Here is a 17,671-nt window from a genome sequence, read left to right on the forward strand (position 1 = left end):
AGCCTGACTGGCGCCCGGATTCTAGAGGGGACAAGAGCACGCTCCTCAGGAACATCTACCTGATGAGCCCCCTCCCTTTTCGGTTGAAAAAGCCCCTCCAGCACCACCCCAGACAGCCTTCCCCTGGTGACTTCTCAGGCCTTCGGGCAGGCCAGAAGCCAGACCTCCCCAGTCAGCCCCATCAGGACGAGCCCCCTTCTGGGGGAAAGCCCTTGGTTCCTAGACGGATGTCCTCCCGACACACCATGGCCAGGCTGTGCCAGGTCTCAGAGCCCCCTCAGGAGAGACCTGTGGTCCCAGAGGTCTGCCTGAGGGCCTTTAATAATGGGAACTCTGTGCTGTACTCAGACCATGGCCTGGACAGGAACAACAACCCACAAAGTGAACTGGGAGCATCCCTTGGAGGTGGCATTTTGTGTATTTGCCGGTCTCACCCGTCTCTTCACTGTGCTTGCTTTGTCCCCTCCTCCCTTGTGCCCTTGGTGCTCATTTTCTGGTCCGTCTTTTGTTTTCTGTTTGTTTTGCTTGGCAATTAATCATGGCTCGTAGTGGCTGCACTTCTTTAAAAACAAAGCCCTCATGTCATTTAGACTAACCACCAAACTCTGTTTCGAAAGAAAAATTGGCCGTTTAGCTCATCTGAGAAATTTGTTCATTTGAACTCCTGAACCCCTTGCAGTTCACACCAATCCCGACTCACCCCGTGGTTTTTTGAGAGGCAGCCTCTCTCGGTGGCCCTGTGTGTGTGTGAGTGTACGGTGTGTCCCTGTGAGATCCTGCACGCCTCTTAGTAGGGACACTTTTCAAAGAAGGTCCTCTCTCTTTGCTCACCTTTTGTCTTCTGATTAGTTTTCTTTGTATTAAACTAGTTCACAAATAAATCCAAAAAGTGGGAGGGGGGGATTTGGGTTTTTTTCCTTCAGAATTTGATTATTGGTCATTGGTCTCAACAACAGTAAAAAGTTGATATTTATCGTGGATTAAAGGTGAAAGCTTTTCCCAGCCTGGCTTCCCACTAAATCTTTGCCTATTTTAATTTTACTTTGTTGTTTTGAAGATTCAGAATCACCAAGACATTTTATACCAGCTGATTACTTGGAATCCACAGAAGAATTTATTCGAAGGCGTCATGATGATAAAGAGGTAAATGCTATCTTTAAAATCTCTTAGCTCTTGCATAGATTAAAAATATGAAGGAAGTAAACATTCTAAACATTTGTCAGAGAAGCAATATGGCCCAGCAATTGGAAGCAAAGATTGGAGTTTTCATGAGTGACATTTTATATGACGTAGGCTCAGTCATTCCTCTTTTGATCTACTTTTCCAAAAAATAAGACTGATTTCCCCAAGGTGCTAGGTTCTAAATGCCAAGTCTAGCCAGTACTCCTGCATTCAGTGCTTTGTTTGGAGAACCTGGAGTTTGCTTCACTTTTTTATCCCTTCCCTTAACCCTTGCCTTATTATTCTCTAGGGAGATCCACCCACACATTTCTCCAATACTGCCCATCCCTCTGTTGGCACAAAGCACAGTTCATATTGGGAAGGATGCAGTAGGAGAAAGAGGAAACTGAAAAATAATAATGACCGTGATGCATTTTATAAAACAATTGGAAGAAGTTGTCTTTAACTCAGAAGAAGAGGGATACCCCAATAAACGTTGGTAAAACCCAGCCACGAACTTTGGGACGTGGACTTTTTTGTGCAGCTACTGAAATGTATGACTGACAGGGCCAGGAAAGGAGCCCATCCTCTTGAGGATTTAGTAAGAGGTAGTTCTGCCTATCAGCTTAAATGGGTGAAATCACAAGCTTCTGTTGTGATAAAGTGTTATTAAGAGACATGCTTTCTGGACTTTGCATTCCTGGGAGAAGGAGTCCTATAGATTAAACACACTCTGATGCCCATTTTTCTGTAGTGAATTAAAAGATGGAAGAATTGCTTTGAATCTGGTGGCAGGAGCGGGAGGGTGTTCCTATGTACACAGTTGTCCCTTTTCCTGTAAAGTGCAAAGCACTTTTTCTACATTGTTCTGTTTTGTTGAGTGGTTTCAGAGTTTAGGTGGGTTTTCCTTAAGGATTTAGGGTAAGGCTGACTTTGAGGAGAGCTGGATGATAATCATTACTGCCAGATGGTGAGGCAAAAGAGCCCATAGCTCTCCCCCTCTCCAGGACAATACAGACAGTGTTCAGTAAGACGCTTGCACGTGTCCATGGGAAGAAACGGGAGGAAGCATTCCATATGCAGAATTATTTGTAATAACAAGATGAAAAACTCACATACAATGGGTGTTCATCAGGCCACAGAACAGATTCATTTCTAGTCACTGTCACCGAGATACAAGATTCCCACCTGTGTTGGCCTGGGCTGCTATGATGAAAGAAGATGATGTTCCATTTTGCTAGTATAAACCCTAGTATCCAACATGGAAGGTTTCGTGATAGAATTCTTGCCTACCACATAGGAGGCATATTTTACTTAGTTGGTTTAGCACTTGGTATATTAAAAGCTGCATATGGAAGGTGAGCAGCTTGTTTCCTAAATAACACTGGCTCACAGATCCTTAAAAATTTTGTGTCTTTGTCTATGGTTTTTGGCTTATGTGGTTAAACTTTCAGAATGATGGATTTACTGACGTCAGATTCAGGCACTGGGTTTGAGCTTTGCTCCATTCACTGTCTACCTTCACTGATTTTATGTAACTTTTGCCAGAGCACCAGGGGTAACTGGCAGTTTGTGTAACTTTGGCCATTTACCAGCACGAGGGGTATGGCAGCCTCAAGCATCAGTCCGTTCCCATGGCTGCAGAAAAACTCATATTTCCCAACTAATGGATTGGGAGTCCTGGCATTTTTCTATGTAAATGCTTTACTGTTAGCATTGATGATGTCAGGATGTCAGTCCTGGAAGGGACATTAGTGGTCATCTAGTCAATCTCTTGTTTTATCCTGGAAAGGACTGCACCAAGGTGGTGGCTTGCCTGGGGCTGCATAGCAGGTTAACCTATACTAGAGGCAGAGCTAGAAACCAGGGCTTTGCTGTGCTCTGCAAAGCACTTTCTCATGTCTCTTCTCATTTCATCTTTATGACAACTTGCCTGAGCACTGGAAATCCCATGGCCATTTTATTATTTGTAGACCCTGGAGAAAAATAGAAAAATGGGCCCCTCATCCTTTGGGGCTAGGTGTCACTTGAGGCATTTAATTGCCTGCTAGAAGAAGACTAATGTTTTATTGAGAATGCTAGGAATGATCAGTTCTAATTAATGCTTTCTTACAAGGAATGTTAATCTCAGGAATGTATGATTGGTATGGAATGAGAAAATACCTTACAATTCCATAGGGTCATTTCTATAGGCAATGAGGACATTTGGTAAAATGCAACATTACTTAGTTATTTTAAAAGGCCTTTAAAAATAGAAATAGATGACTATTTCCTTAATTTAGGAGAGACTATTTCTTCTAAACTGAAGTACCATTACTTAGTTTATCTTCTATATTTATATTCTACATCATTGCCTTAAGCTCAGCTTAATTTCACCTAATAAAGACATTTCATCTAAGTAAAAAAGTACCTGAGAAAGTAAGTGATGCTGTTTGTTAGTTATATAAATAGCCTTTGGTGCATGTGCTAAGGCCTCCTAAAAGTGGTACCCAGAGAACAGATTGGCTGGCCTGGGAGAAGGGGTGCCATATTTTCACAAATGGCCATGTCTGTTCTGTTGAGCATGTTAGAGTAACAGATATAGGAAGCACAAAAATGACCTAGTTGCCACCAACCCCACATAGTAAAAGCCCATAGCAGGTGTGGTAGGCCTGATTTGGGCAGAAGGAATCAGCCAGCCCTGGTCCCACCATGAGAATATACTGTGGGAACTCATCACTGCCTAAGCCAGGTAAGGAACCACTTCCAGTCCCCTGCCGCCAGCCCAGCATGTTTGGGAACGCTCCTGATGTACCCTGGGTCACCTGGCCTTTGCTGCCCATGTATCAGGAGGCAGGAAGGAGGCTTTGGCTGAGCCAGGGGATGGTTTGCAGACAGTGTAACTGTGTGGAATTTATCCTTCCCTGTATCCCAGTGTTCCCCTGGTGGGTTTCTCCTGTGCAATGCTGTCTCCTTCCTACACAGTGCACGAGGCGGGGAGGGCTGGTTATAGCAGGACTTAGTAGTTGTGGCCATAAAGCGCCTCTGACATCTGACCCTTAAAGTTTCCTCCCTATTGACCTAGCACCTTTTTCCTTAGTTGTTTTTGTTGGCAGTTTTCCAATGCCCTGGACCAGATGATTCACTGCCCATTTTATGCAATTTCATGGCAGAAACTTTTAGCGGACCAGAGACGACTTAAACGAGAGCAAGAAGAGGCCGATATTGCAGCTCGACGCCACACGGGCGTCATTCCGACGCACCATCAGTTTATCACTAATGAGCGCTTTGGGGACCTCCTCAATATAGACGATACGGCAAAAAGGAAATCTGGGTCAGAGGTCTGTTTTGGTTGCCTCGATCTGCTGCTTGACCCAAAGCCATATTTGCCTCCCTTCAGCATTGCCCTCTGGAGGCCAGATTAGTTCTCCCAACAGCATCTGTCATCCTGGCTTCCCTTAGGCTTGCTTTGGCTCTTCTGTGGCTGGTCAGTGGACATGACTCCCATTACGTCCTGTGCTCTGTATGTTCAAGCATGCCTGGCTGTGGGGCCGGGATCTGCTGGCGCGCACTCCTAATGCATGCCTTAGAGCATCGGCTGTCTTCATGAGTCCAGTCCTCCACATCCTGCATTTTATCATGATACTGTGCTGCCTGTGCGTTCTGCTTAGAAACCTGAACCTTTAGTCCAAATGCATTAGTAGCTATAGTGTGGGCAATTATAAGATTCTTCTTTGAAGAGATGATTTCATGAAACTTGTATTACAAAAGTTAGCTATGATGCATTATTTACGCCATTTACACAGGCCCCGAAATTTAGTGATATTAATATTGAAATACCAGAAAACAGTACTGCTGCTTGGTATTATAGAATGAATTAATTGAATAAAGTGTTCACTAGTGCTGAAGCCTCACTGAAGAATTTTGAAACCAAAGGAGTTTTGCAGTTAGGACAAGCCCAAGGAGGGGAAGAGAGCTCTCCGAGAGATATTTCAACTGTTTCCTTAATTTTGACATTTCTTAGCTGAGATTATGAAACTTAACCTTATAGACGGAACGAAGAAGTGCAAACCTTTGAAGTGGTCTTAGCCAGGCCTTGGCTGCCGCACTAAGGTCAACGTGTTCAAATTCTTGTGCTGGCCAGTGCTGCCTCTTGCGTCAGAGTTTGTTTTGCCATGTGACCCTAAGTAGCCCTGCTGAAGATTAGCTCCTTTTGGGGAAGTGTGTGTATCTGGGCCATGGTGGGTATGGAAACGGAAGAGTGGCACCAAAGTATGTACAGTTTTATAATCTTTCAATAGGTTAATATTCATGGTTCTACCTTTTGAGTGACAGAGGCACCACTGGCTACTCATCGCATGGTTTGTTTTCTGTTTTGCTTTTTAAAGAAATAGAAGGTGTCTGTGACAAAGGGAGGAATGAAGGAAGCAGATTAAAAGAGGGAAAGCTGGGGAGGTGAAGACGACTCTAAGGTGAGGGAGAAAAAGAAAATATGTAAGGAAGAGGCAGAAGTTAGCAACTGTTACTCAGATGCGAGGGAAAGGCAGCCCCCAGCCCTCAAAACCGCCCTGTTTGAATGCTCTGGTGATGGATTATCCTCATTCACAGGCCTGCCTGCTTGTGAGTGACGGAGAAGATGGGAACATGCAAAGGCCCCTCTAGGGCTGCATACTCACCCCGTATAGACAACACTTGCAAACGAGAATGCCACTGAGACAGAAAACTCATGGACAGAGGCCAGTACTGCCCAACCCACCCCGCCTCCCTTCTGGAGCAGTGATTCTCAAACTTGGGCACATCAGAACCCCCTAAGGGCCTGTTAAAATACAGATTGCTGGGTCCCATCCACAAAGTTTCTGATTCTGGAGTGGGACCTGAGAATTTGCATCTCTAACCAGTTCCCAGGTGACGTTGATGATACCAGTTTGGGGACCACACTTTGAAAATCACTGCCCTCGATGTTGACTGAGGGACATGAGAAAATAGAGACCAAGTCCCAGGTGCCCCAGGCTGTGTAGACATACGTCAGTCCCATTCAGTAGAATTTGGGTGGCTGGTAATTCTGTGCAGGTCCCTATGGGGAGGCAGAAACAGAACTCAGACTGCACTTGGGAAGCTGGTAGTCTAGTGGAAGAGGCACCCCATAATAATCATCTCTGTTTTAGTAAGTAACACAATACTGTGGGCCAGGGGAGGGAAATATGGATTTGGCCTCAGGCAGATATAGAAAGATAACAAAGAGATGCTGTTCTTGATAACCAATCATGACTCAGATTATATGTCTTAAAAGTTCAGCGGCAGGCCTGGTGATGCAGCAGTTAAGTGCGCACTTTCCGTTTTGACGGCCAGGGGTTCGCCAGTTCGGATCCCAGGTGCGGACATGGGACCGCTTGACAAGCCATGCTGTGGTAGGCGTCCCACATATAAAGTAGAGGAAGATGGACATGGATGTTAGCTCAGGGCCAGTCTTCCTCAGCAAAAAGAGGAGGATTGGCAGCAGATGTTAGCTCAGGGCTAATCTTCCTCAAAAAAAAAGTTCAATGGAATCGGCGTTTCTCAACTTTGAGTAATGTATGGATTTCCTTTAATGAAAAAAGCAAAAATTCAGCAACCCTCAATTTACAAATTAAATAGTAAACCACACACCTGTACAACTTTATTAATTGATAGGAGATATAGTTTTGCTTGAACTCAATTACCACTCAAAGTGTGAATCTGGTGCTGTTTTAGTATAAATTTTGTACAGTTCACACAGTTCTACAGCTGGCTGTCATGGGGTGACCATCAGTTTTTTGAGTGGAATCACTCTGAAATTTTTGTCCATGCAATTTTGGTCCTTTGGCCTTCTCTTGTGAACTTGTCATTTATCATTAACCCCACATCTATTCTTTCCTTATGTGCCTACAACTGTTAAATTATACTTTTTGGTCACACACAGACACAAATGCAGGCAATTGAAATTGTATGGTGTTGATTATAAGGTCGGCATTCAGTTGACCTCTAATATGTATGTGTATAGATGGATGGAAACATCAACATGAAAATGCAAAAACAGAAAATTCCTGTGGAGAATTCATGGCCCTTAAGATTCCTACAAGACCCTAGCTTGAGGAGCCTGGAAATCACTGAGGAATGAGAGTCTAAAACTAAACTTGATGAAACTTTTAAATACCATTTTTTCCCCTCACCTGGAGTCTCCCATTTTTCCACGCCCTCTAATACTGAAGAGGAGGCGTGTAATTTAATTTCCATCACATTGTTTCCCTAGACCAGAAAGTGATCGCACTCGAAGAAGTTGGAGTTGCTCACGGCTTCAGGCAGAATTAGACTGGCAGCCTTAAACAATTTGCCCACGTGACTTCTCCCCCCTACCTTTCTTTTAAAAAAAAGAATTAGTTAAAATAACGACTTTTTAATAATGGGGAAGAAAGATATGCAAATAAATACGGTAAGTAAAGGTGGACTTTTTGCTGGAAGTGGAGATGAAGAAATTCCAGACAAAGCAGGTCTAGATAAGGGGTAGCAAATACAGAAAGAGGGTCTATAAGAGAGAAAAGCAGTTAGGTATGAGTGGGGAGAAATTACTCACAGCCCTTAACCTGCATCAGGAACTGAGCCTTGAGCTGAGGGACAGTTGAGAGCCTTGGCCAACTTCAAAGCAAGGAAGTGATGTGACAGAAGTATTTGAGGAATGTTATTTGTGCTCCTGAGTGACAGTAGATTAGAGCAAAGAGAATGTGAACTCAAAGGAAGCTTTGTGCCTGTGAGAACTAGAGGTCAGGCCTGAGCGGGGTTGTGGAGGGGTGGGAGGGTGGGTTGTTGTGACTTAATGACAGGCTTGATGAGGAAGTAGAGATTGGGGCTGAGGGAGACTTCCAGCCCTTGGGGTCTGGAAGGAGAGGGCTACCTAAGAGGAATGGAAGCCCTGGAGAAAGAGTGAGCTCATGGCTCACTTTATCTGGCTTTCGGCATGATCTCACAGACCATGAGAGATATGTGGAGGTGAAGATGACATGAAGGATGAATCAGGTTTTCATCCACTTGCAGATCATAATTTAAGCCGGACAAATAGAAGATGTCCTCTGAAGAGTAAGATAGTGATAATTCCAAAATAGTAGACATTCTTTGTCTTAGGACTTCTGGCTGCCTCTGTTTTTGTTTTTTGTTTTGTTTTTTTTAATAGCCATGGTCAGCTTTGGGGAACCAGCACTTCAGCTTTGGGACTTTTATAACTATCTCTTCCCCAGATCTGGCTGTCCTTAGGGAGATTCTCATGCATGACTTAATTGACCGAACATCCATCTAACGGTCTGCTAAGGTCAGACAAGTGGAATTTTGCCCAGATTTCTACACCAGAACAAACTAGTTAGAGTGGATTTTTCTGCTTTGCTTTCTGGAAACTCGTGAAAATGTGTCCTTTACACTGTACATGAATTGCGATTTTAACTTGTCATTGTTTCTTGTGTTTAGATGAGACCCGCCAGAGCTAAATTTGACTTTAAAGCTCAGACACTAAAGTAAGTGCCACCACTCATATTTATTTGTCATTTTCACTGCCTCTTTGAAACATAGAAGTTCACTTGTAGAGAAGAGTTGGAGAAATAATGATAAAAAACAATAGTTGATAGAGTTTACTACCTGCCAAGCACTGTTCAAAGCTTTTTACATATGTTACAAAGTACTTTATGTCACAGTGTTACATAGGTTACACTGTAATCCTCTGAGGTCTGTACTGTTACACCCACCCTTTCTGTGGAAGGAACTTGAACTAGTCTCTAGGAAGATAACTGTACCAGTTTGCTGTAATATCCTGAGAGATTAAAGGCTTGTGGGAACCCGCAGGAGACCAGCACTTCTCTAAGTATGTTCCCCGGAGTGCTAGCTCTGTAAAATATTTCTCCAAGAAAGTGTTCCATCATAGAAATGAGTCTGGGAACCACTGCATACTGTTTATACCTCCTGCACCCCTTGAAGATATACTTTGCTGTTGGCATTTTAATGGCTCTAGAAGTCTTTCAATGAAGAAACCTAATCTGATTGGTTTATTTAACCCAGTATTATCTAAATTTAGACGACCAGGAAACTGTTATATTTTCCATGGAATGAAATTTGGGAAACACTACCAAAGACTGGGTTCCAAAAGGAAGCTGTTCACTTCATATCCAATTATGGATTAAAATGGGCAGTGAGTTTTCTTTGGCAGCAATGATCAGCAGCCATCCCGTTATCCTGCTGATGGGAGGCCTCATGTCTGGTGATGAGAGGGAGAGCTCCCTGTCCTCGGATGCTGGGCCATGGAGGCTGCTCAGCCATAATTCTGATCTCCTCCAACACAAAACGAGTGACTGGGCCAGAGTTTCCAGAACGTAGGCACAAATCTAGTGCACTTGGGTTTGTCTGTAATTACTCCAGTCCTTTAGCTCATCAGCTATCAAGAGGTGGCAGCATAATGTGCTGCAAAGATCATGGGCTTTAGAATCCTGACTTTGCCACTTACTGTCTCTCTGACCGTGGGCAAGTCATCAACCTCTTCCACCTCAAATTTCCTCATCTGTAGGATGGGCATAAAAATGCCTCTCCTGCAGGACAGCTGAGGTAATCCTTGTAAAACATGTGGCACAGTGTAGCAGAAGTCAGCGCTTCCCCCTTTTTGTTTTAACCTGAGACAGGATAACAGATATATAAATTTTTAGTTGAATCAAGTAGATACCTTTCCCTTTTTCTTTGAATTGAGAAAGGTCCATATAATATTCATTGAATGGTGTTGTGATGATAATGTTACATTTACCTAGATTTCATTTAGCAACATCTTGAAACAATTTTGTCTTTAGAGCAACCCTGTCAAATAGAACAGGTAAGAAAGCTGAGATAGACAGAACTTGTCACCATTTATCACTGTTGCTCGTGCTGGAGAGAGGGTTCCTTTCTCCTGACTCAATGCTTTCATCATACCATGCTGCCTCCGAAAGAAGTTAATAAAACTTTTAAAAGGAGTAAACGACAGATCCATAGACCTGAGTCTTTTAAACATCTTCTGTCACTGGGTTCTGTTTTTCCCTACAGTATATTACTCAAAAAAGTGTTCTGTGGGAACACAGGATTCAACAAGTTTCCTTCCCAAGGCTCCTGTGAGCCTCTACTGTGCCAATGTACGTGGTGACACTCCAGAAAAGATCTAAAGTATATCATGTGATCATTTCTCAAACCTTGTTACTGCCAGACTCTGTCATGTATTTCTTTGGGAGATTGGGGTGTGGTCCAGAGTACAAGAAGGTGGCAGCCCCAAGCACCCTGTGGTGCATCTCTGGCCATGACCACAGACCTCTCATTCTCATACAAGCTGTCCTCCCTTCTTACCAGTGGGCCCGTCACAGCCTTCTGCCTCTACAGCTGCAAGTCACTGAGGGTGGCAGAGTGTGCAGCCTGTAGGTCTCCAGCAGGGTGGCTATGCTGAGGGTCTTGCACATCCATGTGTTCATAGTTGGAGCTAAAGTCGGGGGGGGGGGGGGGCGGGATTCAGAACACCCCCAAGGAGGACGATGGCAAAAATTTGGCCAAAGACTTTCCTTCTTGCGGAGATGAATGCCCAGAACCCCTTCATGGGCCTCTTTAGGATTAGAATCCTGTCTACCAATGTGAGACCCACAAAGGCTGCCTTGTTCTTTCCTTCAGCACAGTGCTGACTTTGTGAAGTTTTCCACATGTGCCCCCATTGTTTAGCCAGCAGCTCTCATGTACCGTGGGACTTCCTGGCACACTGCAAAGCAGGCACACCCCTCCAAATTGAAGTCAGAGACCTTGCTTTCCATGCTATTGATTTGACTCAAATGGAAGAGATCTAGGTCACTTTTTTTTAATTCAAGAAAATTTCAAGTTATAATTTTTGTTCTCCTTTTTTCATTTTGCTTATAATTTATCTTTATGTTTCTCTTTTTTTTAAAAAAATAAATAAAATAAAAAGTCCTGGTTAGAGGTTAACACCATTATTATTGAGGCAAACAAAGGGATGGATATGGAAATATTGAAAAAAAAAAAAGACATGAAGAGCATTTGAAGGAAAATCTACTTTTCTTTCCAAGATCCCTTTTCCATGTTGAAAAGGAAATTAATTTACATTTACTGAGTGTTAACAATATATCAGGCACCATCTGGGTGTTTTATTAGTAGTCTGTTGCTGAATTCTCCAACAACCCTGAATTAGCTCCTATTTTGATAAAGTATCTCAGAGATAAGAATCTTGCCCAAGGCCCCAGAGCTAGTAAATGGTATAACTGGGTTTTGAACCCAGATTGGCCTACTTTCAGAGCTTTTCTATTGCATGATGATAGATGGATAGATGACAAAGTGTATAGGTGGATGGGTGGCTAAATGGAGGAAATCATATCAGGATATCAATTTAGTGCAAATAATTTGAGGGTAGTTTAAAGCAATGAAGGCATGCCTTGCTATTGGCATAGAAGAGGGTAGTGAAGGCAGTGAAAGTATCTAGGAGACATTTTTCATCATTTAATGAACATCAGCTAAGATTGCTGGGTGCATTGCTGTGTGTTGCATAAATATGCTGAGCATAAGACTGGCATTCACAGAAGATACACTGAGAAAACCACAGCAAACTAACAAGGCCTCTGAGCACTTTCGAGTGCTCGTCAGTGTGAAAGTTAACATTCATTCCACAAGAGACTAGAAAAATGCCAAAGGTAATGTAATTTCCTGAATAGTGAGATTCAAACTTTCAAATGTGGAGCCCCCTCTTCTGTAATTTATTCCCTTTGACCTCACTCGAGGTCTCCTTTTGCTAAAAAAACTGAGTGTCTTCCTCTTACACATATTGAAACATCTGCTAAAATGCCATGACCCTCTGTTGACAGGGAGCTTCCTCTGCAGAAGGGAGACATCGTTTACATTTACAAGCAGATTGATCAGAACTGGTATGAGGGAGAGCACCACGGCCGCGTGGGCATCTTCCCGCGCACCTACATTGAGGTACCGCAGCTCCTTTCTTTCTAAGGAAAATCCTTTGGTTGTGCCCAAAGCACCATTTATTTACTGAAAACTTGTGTTTTTTTTCCTCCTCTCCTCTCATTTCCCCATTTTCCTCTCTTCTTTCGCTTTTGCGTCTTTTCCTTTCCCAGCTGCTTCCTCCTGCTGAGAAGGCTCAGCCCAAAAAGTTGACACCAGTGCAGGTTTTGGAATATGGAGAAGCTGTTGCTAAGTTTAACTTTAACGGTGACACACAAGTAGAAATGTCCTTCAGGAAGGTAAGCCACCCTCTCATCCGATGCTTTGGGACTCTGTTGGATGGTGCTGGTATTGTGGGGTGTGGCCTTGCAGTGGCCTGCCAGTCGGTATGCCTAAGAGATGCGCCCAATCAAGGATTGCATTAAGGGCAATTGGAGAATTTTCTGAGGTGAAGTATTTAAAAGTAGACCCTAGGCTTGTCAAGGTTTAACTACATTGACTTCACTAACTAAAGGCAGTGTTTCTGGAATCTCGGACATCTTTTATAAGCTATATGCAGCCCACATTTATTGAGCACCTAATGATGTGGTAAGTACTGTGTTGGCCACTAGGTTTTACAATATATCAGTGTGGCCTAGGGGAGAAAAGCAAGTGCTTCGGCACCGGAGAAGTCTGAAAACTTTAAAGTCAAAAGTCATAGAATATCAACTGTGTGACTTTTGGGGAGTTAAATAATTTTCTGAGCCCCATTTCCTCATATAAAAAATGAAGATAAATGGCCCTCATAGAGCTCTTGTAAGAGGATTAAATGAAACAACGTATGTGAAGCCCCCAGCATGACATATGGATCTAGTCAGTGCTCAGTAAACAGGAGATGCCAGCATCATCATCACCATTATTGCCTTCGAGGAGCTCTGCATGCTTATTTTGAACACAATTAAGCCATGCAGAGACTCTGTTCTTCCCAGGAATTCAAACACTCTCTTTACATGTCAGAATTCTCTGGCTTGCTAAAGTTATTAAAGTTAGTAATTGTATTGAGGGTTGAAGGAAGTGAGCACATGCCTTGGAAAAAGATGAGCCATCTCACAGAAAAGAGAAACATTGGAAGCAACCTAATTGCCCAACATCAGGAGACTAGTAATCACATCATTATACATACAATAGAAGACCCTGCATGGGGCTGGCTCCGTGGCCGAGTGGTTAAGTTCGCGCGCTCCGCTGCGGCGGCCCAGGGTTCAGATCCTGGGTGCGGACATGGCACCGCTCGTCAGGCCGCGTTGAGGCAGCGTCCCACATCCCACAACTAGAAGGACATGCAACTAAGATATACAACCGTGTACAGTGGGGGTTTGGGGAGATAAAGCAGAAGAAAAAAAAAAAAAGATTGGCAACAGTTGTTAGCCCAGGTGCCAATCTTTAAAAAAAAAAAAAAAGAAGACCCTGCAGTGGTCCATTAAGCTGTGCAACACCAATAAAACTGTAGAATTATATTTCTTGACAAATTAGGAGGCTCCAAATAATAAAGCTCACAAATAAGTAGGTTATTAAGTATAAAACAACGAGTTGGAAAAGGGAAATACAGTGCATACACAATTATCATAAGAAAAAAATATATGCAAGTCTAATTCACATGTATAGGATTAAATCTGGGAAGTGCCTTTGTCAAAACATTAGCAGTGATTATGCCCACATGATAATATTATGGGTAATGATTATTTTCTGCTTTATGTTTACTTGTGTTTTAATTTTTCTAGAACAATGCAGGAAAAAATAAAGTTATTAAAAGGAGGGAAAAAGATAACCCCCCAAAACCTTTGCCTTAGAGAAGATTGGAGTTCTGTCTATTTTGTATTAAATGAGTCAAAACACTACATTTGTCTGCTAACCTGGGGGAATGAATGTGGCCTTCTCCTTTACTGAAATATTTAGAGACCAAGCTTCACTTCCCAGCATCCAGGTGGCTCTAGTGCTGTTAGCATCTCTAGTCCAGTGAAATTAATTCCATCCAGGTCCAGCAAGGAAGGATTTTCTGAGCAATAAATAATGCAGGACAGCAGGGTTCAGGCAGGGCCTCAGACATGCTGAGGCGTGGTGGGACAAGGACCCTTACCTTGCTGTATCTTATAGGGTGAGAGGATCATGCTGCTTCGACAGGTGGATGAGAACTGGTACGAAGGGAGGATCCCAGGGACGTCCCGGCAAGGCATCTTCCCCATCACCTATGTGGACGTGATCAAAAGGCCACTGGTGAAAAACCCTGTGGATTACATCGACCTGCCTTTCTCCTCTTCCCCAAGTCGTAGTGCCACTGCAAGCCCACAGGTACCTAAGCTTCTCATCACTGGCTTTCGTATTCAGCATGACAAACCCACAGTGCTATTGGCAAATAGCCCCTCTGGGATAGTTCTTCAGCACTGTGACTAAGAACTGTCCTGAGCAATGTAGAGTAGACACACTGGGGTTTTCATGCATACAGATGACATTTTTCAGCACTTGGTGGGAGAAATATTAGCGGATAAAGGAGGGACTTAAGCTGATTGCTCTGGGGAAAAGATGACTAGGGAGAGAAATAAGAGTCTTTATCGGTTGGTCCAAAACTCTGTACTGGGAACATCCCATCCCCTGTGAAGCTGGTGCCCTGGGTGCCACCACGGTACCGTACATACCATGGCCCAGTGTGGTTCTCTTAGTCATCTTGTTGGTCAAGGTTGGCCTGCAGAAGATAAAGATCCAGAGTATTCTTTACAAGCAGAAACTAGGTTGGAAAAGGAACTCATCTACACTGGGCTAAAAGGCAGTAGGTTTATAATAAGATGTTTGCTTACCTGAACATTAATTATGAGGAAACATTTTAAAATATACATTACTCCAAACCCATCCCCGTTTTCCCAAAGCCAAGAAGAAATTAGGACCTTGGGCTCTGGGGAGGCATGGTGGGCTGACCTCCTGTGAAAGAGATTGATGTCCAGAGGGATGAGAACAGGACCCAGGGACCTGGGATGACACTTGGATAGTGCTTCTTTTCTCTCATCTTCTAACCATTTCCTCCTCTTCCACCCGCCATCACTGGCTCAGGAGGGCATTCTGCTTTGTAATAATATGGGGAACTCCACTAGATTTTTCACTTGACCATAGGCAAGCATGACTATAAAACAAAATGACTACACTGCTCATACTCTTCTCTGGAAGGCCCTTTGCTGGGCCCCCTAGAGAGAATAAAAGCCAAGGAAAGGCCAGGGCAGTGGCAGGTCATGTTTTAACCTCGTGGTTCTGAGTCAGGGCTTCAGTTGCAGAGGTTGTTGGGTGGGTTGGGTGGGGAGCTTCCAGTGTGTCCCTTTGCAAGTCTGATTCTGCAAACCAGGCCGGCACCATGTGTACCTGCAGTGATGGGACCCTTTCTCCCATCTCCATACCACTTGCTTCTCCCCTCCTCCCCCGCCTGCACACACGCACATCCCAGTTTCTCTCCAGACCTAACCACACAACTTCCTCTCTGGACACCAGTGTCCGCTCGTCTTTTCCGTTTCATTCCTCTCTATATGTCCCTTGTGATTATTTTCCTCTTTCTTCTTTATGCTGACGCTTGTACCTTTTGCTTCTTTCTTTTGTTTTCCTCTCTCTCCTTTTCTTTTCAAGTTTCCCAGTCACAGCAAGCTTATCATGCGAGCCCCCTCATCTCTGCCTCACCCCCACCGAGCCCTGTCCCCTGAGATGCATGCCGTCACCTCTGAGTGGATCTCGCTGACTGTAGGGGTCCCAGGCAGGCGTCCTCTGGCCCTGACCCCACCCTTGCCTCCTTTGCCAGAGGCTTCTATCTATGACACTGACCACCTCGCCTTGATGGCAAGGCCCAGTCCCTCCCTGTCCCTCAGCCTACCCCACTCGAGTTGGTCAGATCGTTCCACCCCACGTTCGATAGCTTCCCCACTGGCCCTTCCTGCCCCCCACAAAGCCTACTCCCTGGCACCCAGTACTCAGGCCTCCCTTCATGTCAATGGAGACAGTGGTATCCATATGCCAACTTCAGGTGTCCGCCAGGATAGCTTCTCCCAGCCACCGCTTGGGAGCTCTGATAGGGTCATCTCAGAGCTTAGCAATGCCTTTAGCAGCCAGGGTAAGCGGCAGCCATGGCGAGAAGAGAGCAGATGGTATGAGAGGAAAGCAGAGAGGGAGGCAGGTGAGAGATGCCCTGGTGGACCCAAGATCTCTAAGAAGAGCTGCTTGAAACCTTCAGACGTGGTCAGGTGCCTGAGCACTGAACAGAGACTCTCAGATCTCCACACCCCAGAGGAGAGCCGGCCCAGCAAGCCCCTGGGTAGCCCTTTTCCGGGAAGGGAGGCTGAGCAGACAGAGCTGCATAGAGGTGGCGAGCAGGCTGAGAGGAAGGCTGCTCGGAGTGGTGTGAGCCAGGTAGGCCTGCAGCATGACTGTGTGTGCCTTGGCGTCTCAGTTGGCAGGGTGGGCCGGACGTCTCACCCATGGTCCATCTACCGAGGCCGAGTAGATGCCAGTGAGACCCGTTTGCTTGCCTTGGGAGCAAAAATATTACCCAGGAGGGAATGGAGGGGTCATCAATTAAGGTGTCAGGGCTGGGGACAGTTGAAGGCAAAGGATAGTCTGTCTTCTGGCCTCTTGAGGTGATACAGAAATTACCCCCACTTTGGGTGTCTCCTGGCGCCATGCAAAAGCCCCAGAGAAGGCAGGCCTTCCTCATGCCCCATTCATGACTTGGAGATCGTCCTCGGTTTGCTCTGACTAACACAGCTGAGAACACCAGGCTGCGGTTTGCTCAGTGTGATTTGGTTTTGTGTGAGACGCACTTTGTTTCCATAACCCATGGCGCTCTGCCTGTGCTCGGCTCCGTCAGGTCTTCGTCCTGTCTCGTGTTTGTGTGGGATTGCGGGGCCTCTGTTCACTGATGAACAGATGCATTGGTTCTGAGGAGGGGCGTGCAGGCCCAGTGCTGGGGCTCTGACAGGTATGGGGTCCTTGAATGGGCACGCCGGATTTTTAGGTGACTGTCCCATCTTCTGTCTGGGTCAGCTGCAAAGATTTCAGGTTTTGGACCACGGTGGCCTTAGGGCATGTTGAGGGCTGAAAAATTTGGTGGGGAGATAAATTTGACAAGTAGGTCATGATTCTAGTTTTGGCTATGCTGTTGAATACCCCAAAAGTCAAAGACTTTGGGCAGCTTCTCCAAAGTAGCCAGGTTTGAATGCCTGCTTGCCTCTTACTGTCTAGTGACTTGGGAGTTGCTTCCCTTCTCTGAGCCTCAGTTTTCTCATCTGTGAAATGGAGGTGACACCTACCTCATAGAGTGGTTGAGAGGATTCCATGAAGTAATGCCTGTGAAGTGCCAAGCATGGGGAGCGGGAACAGAACATGGTTAGCACTTTGTAAATGGAAGCTATCCATTTGGGGTGATCTAGAACTGCTGCTGGAACTGAGAACATTCTAGAATGTCTTGAGAACCAGATGGAATTCTTGAAGATGTTTTCAAACCATTTATTATCTACTGTGTACTATGCCTCAACAGAGACTATGCTTGATCCTCAGACCTACAATCCCA

The 17,671-nt window shown here is 44.8% G+C and overlaps 1 protein-coding gene across 50 annotated transcripts in view; it reads left to right on the top strand.

Annotated features, from left to right (window-relative positions):
* SORBS1 (sorbin and SH3 domain containing 1) overlaps positions 1-17,671 on the top strand; it is a 219,602-nt gene that overhangs the window by 182,470 nt on the left and 19,461 nt on the right. For 26 of the 50 annotated variants that reach the window (XM_070224144.1, XM_070224111.1, XM_070224081.1 and 23 more), the window contains 6 exons: positions 1,058-1,143; positions 4,314-4,481; positions 8,611-8,657; positions 12,009-12,123; positions 12,273-12,398; positions 14,230-14,424. In XM_070224144.1, the coding sequence (XP_070080245.1) occupies positions 1,058-1,143; positions 4,314-4,481; positions 8,611-8,657; positions 12,009-12,123; positions 12,273-12,398; positions 14,230-14,424 (737 nt within the window). Of the gene's footprint in view, positions 1-1,057; positions 1,144-4,313; positions 4,482-8,610; positions 8,658-12,008; positions 12,124-12,272; positions 12,399-14,229; positions 14,425-15,738; positions 16,513-17,671 lie in introns of all 50 variants that reach the window. The other 24 variants (XM_070224021.1, XM_023642038.2, XM_070223911.1 and 21 more) reach the window with 3 other exon arrangements.

This window comes from Equus caballus, chromosome 1, assembly GCF_041296265.1.
Source record: "Equus caballus isolate H_3958 breed thoroughbred chromosome 1, TB-T2T, whole genome shotgun sequence".
NCBI lineage: Eukaryota > Metazoa > Chordata > Mammalia > Perissodactyla > Equidae > Equus > Equus caballus.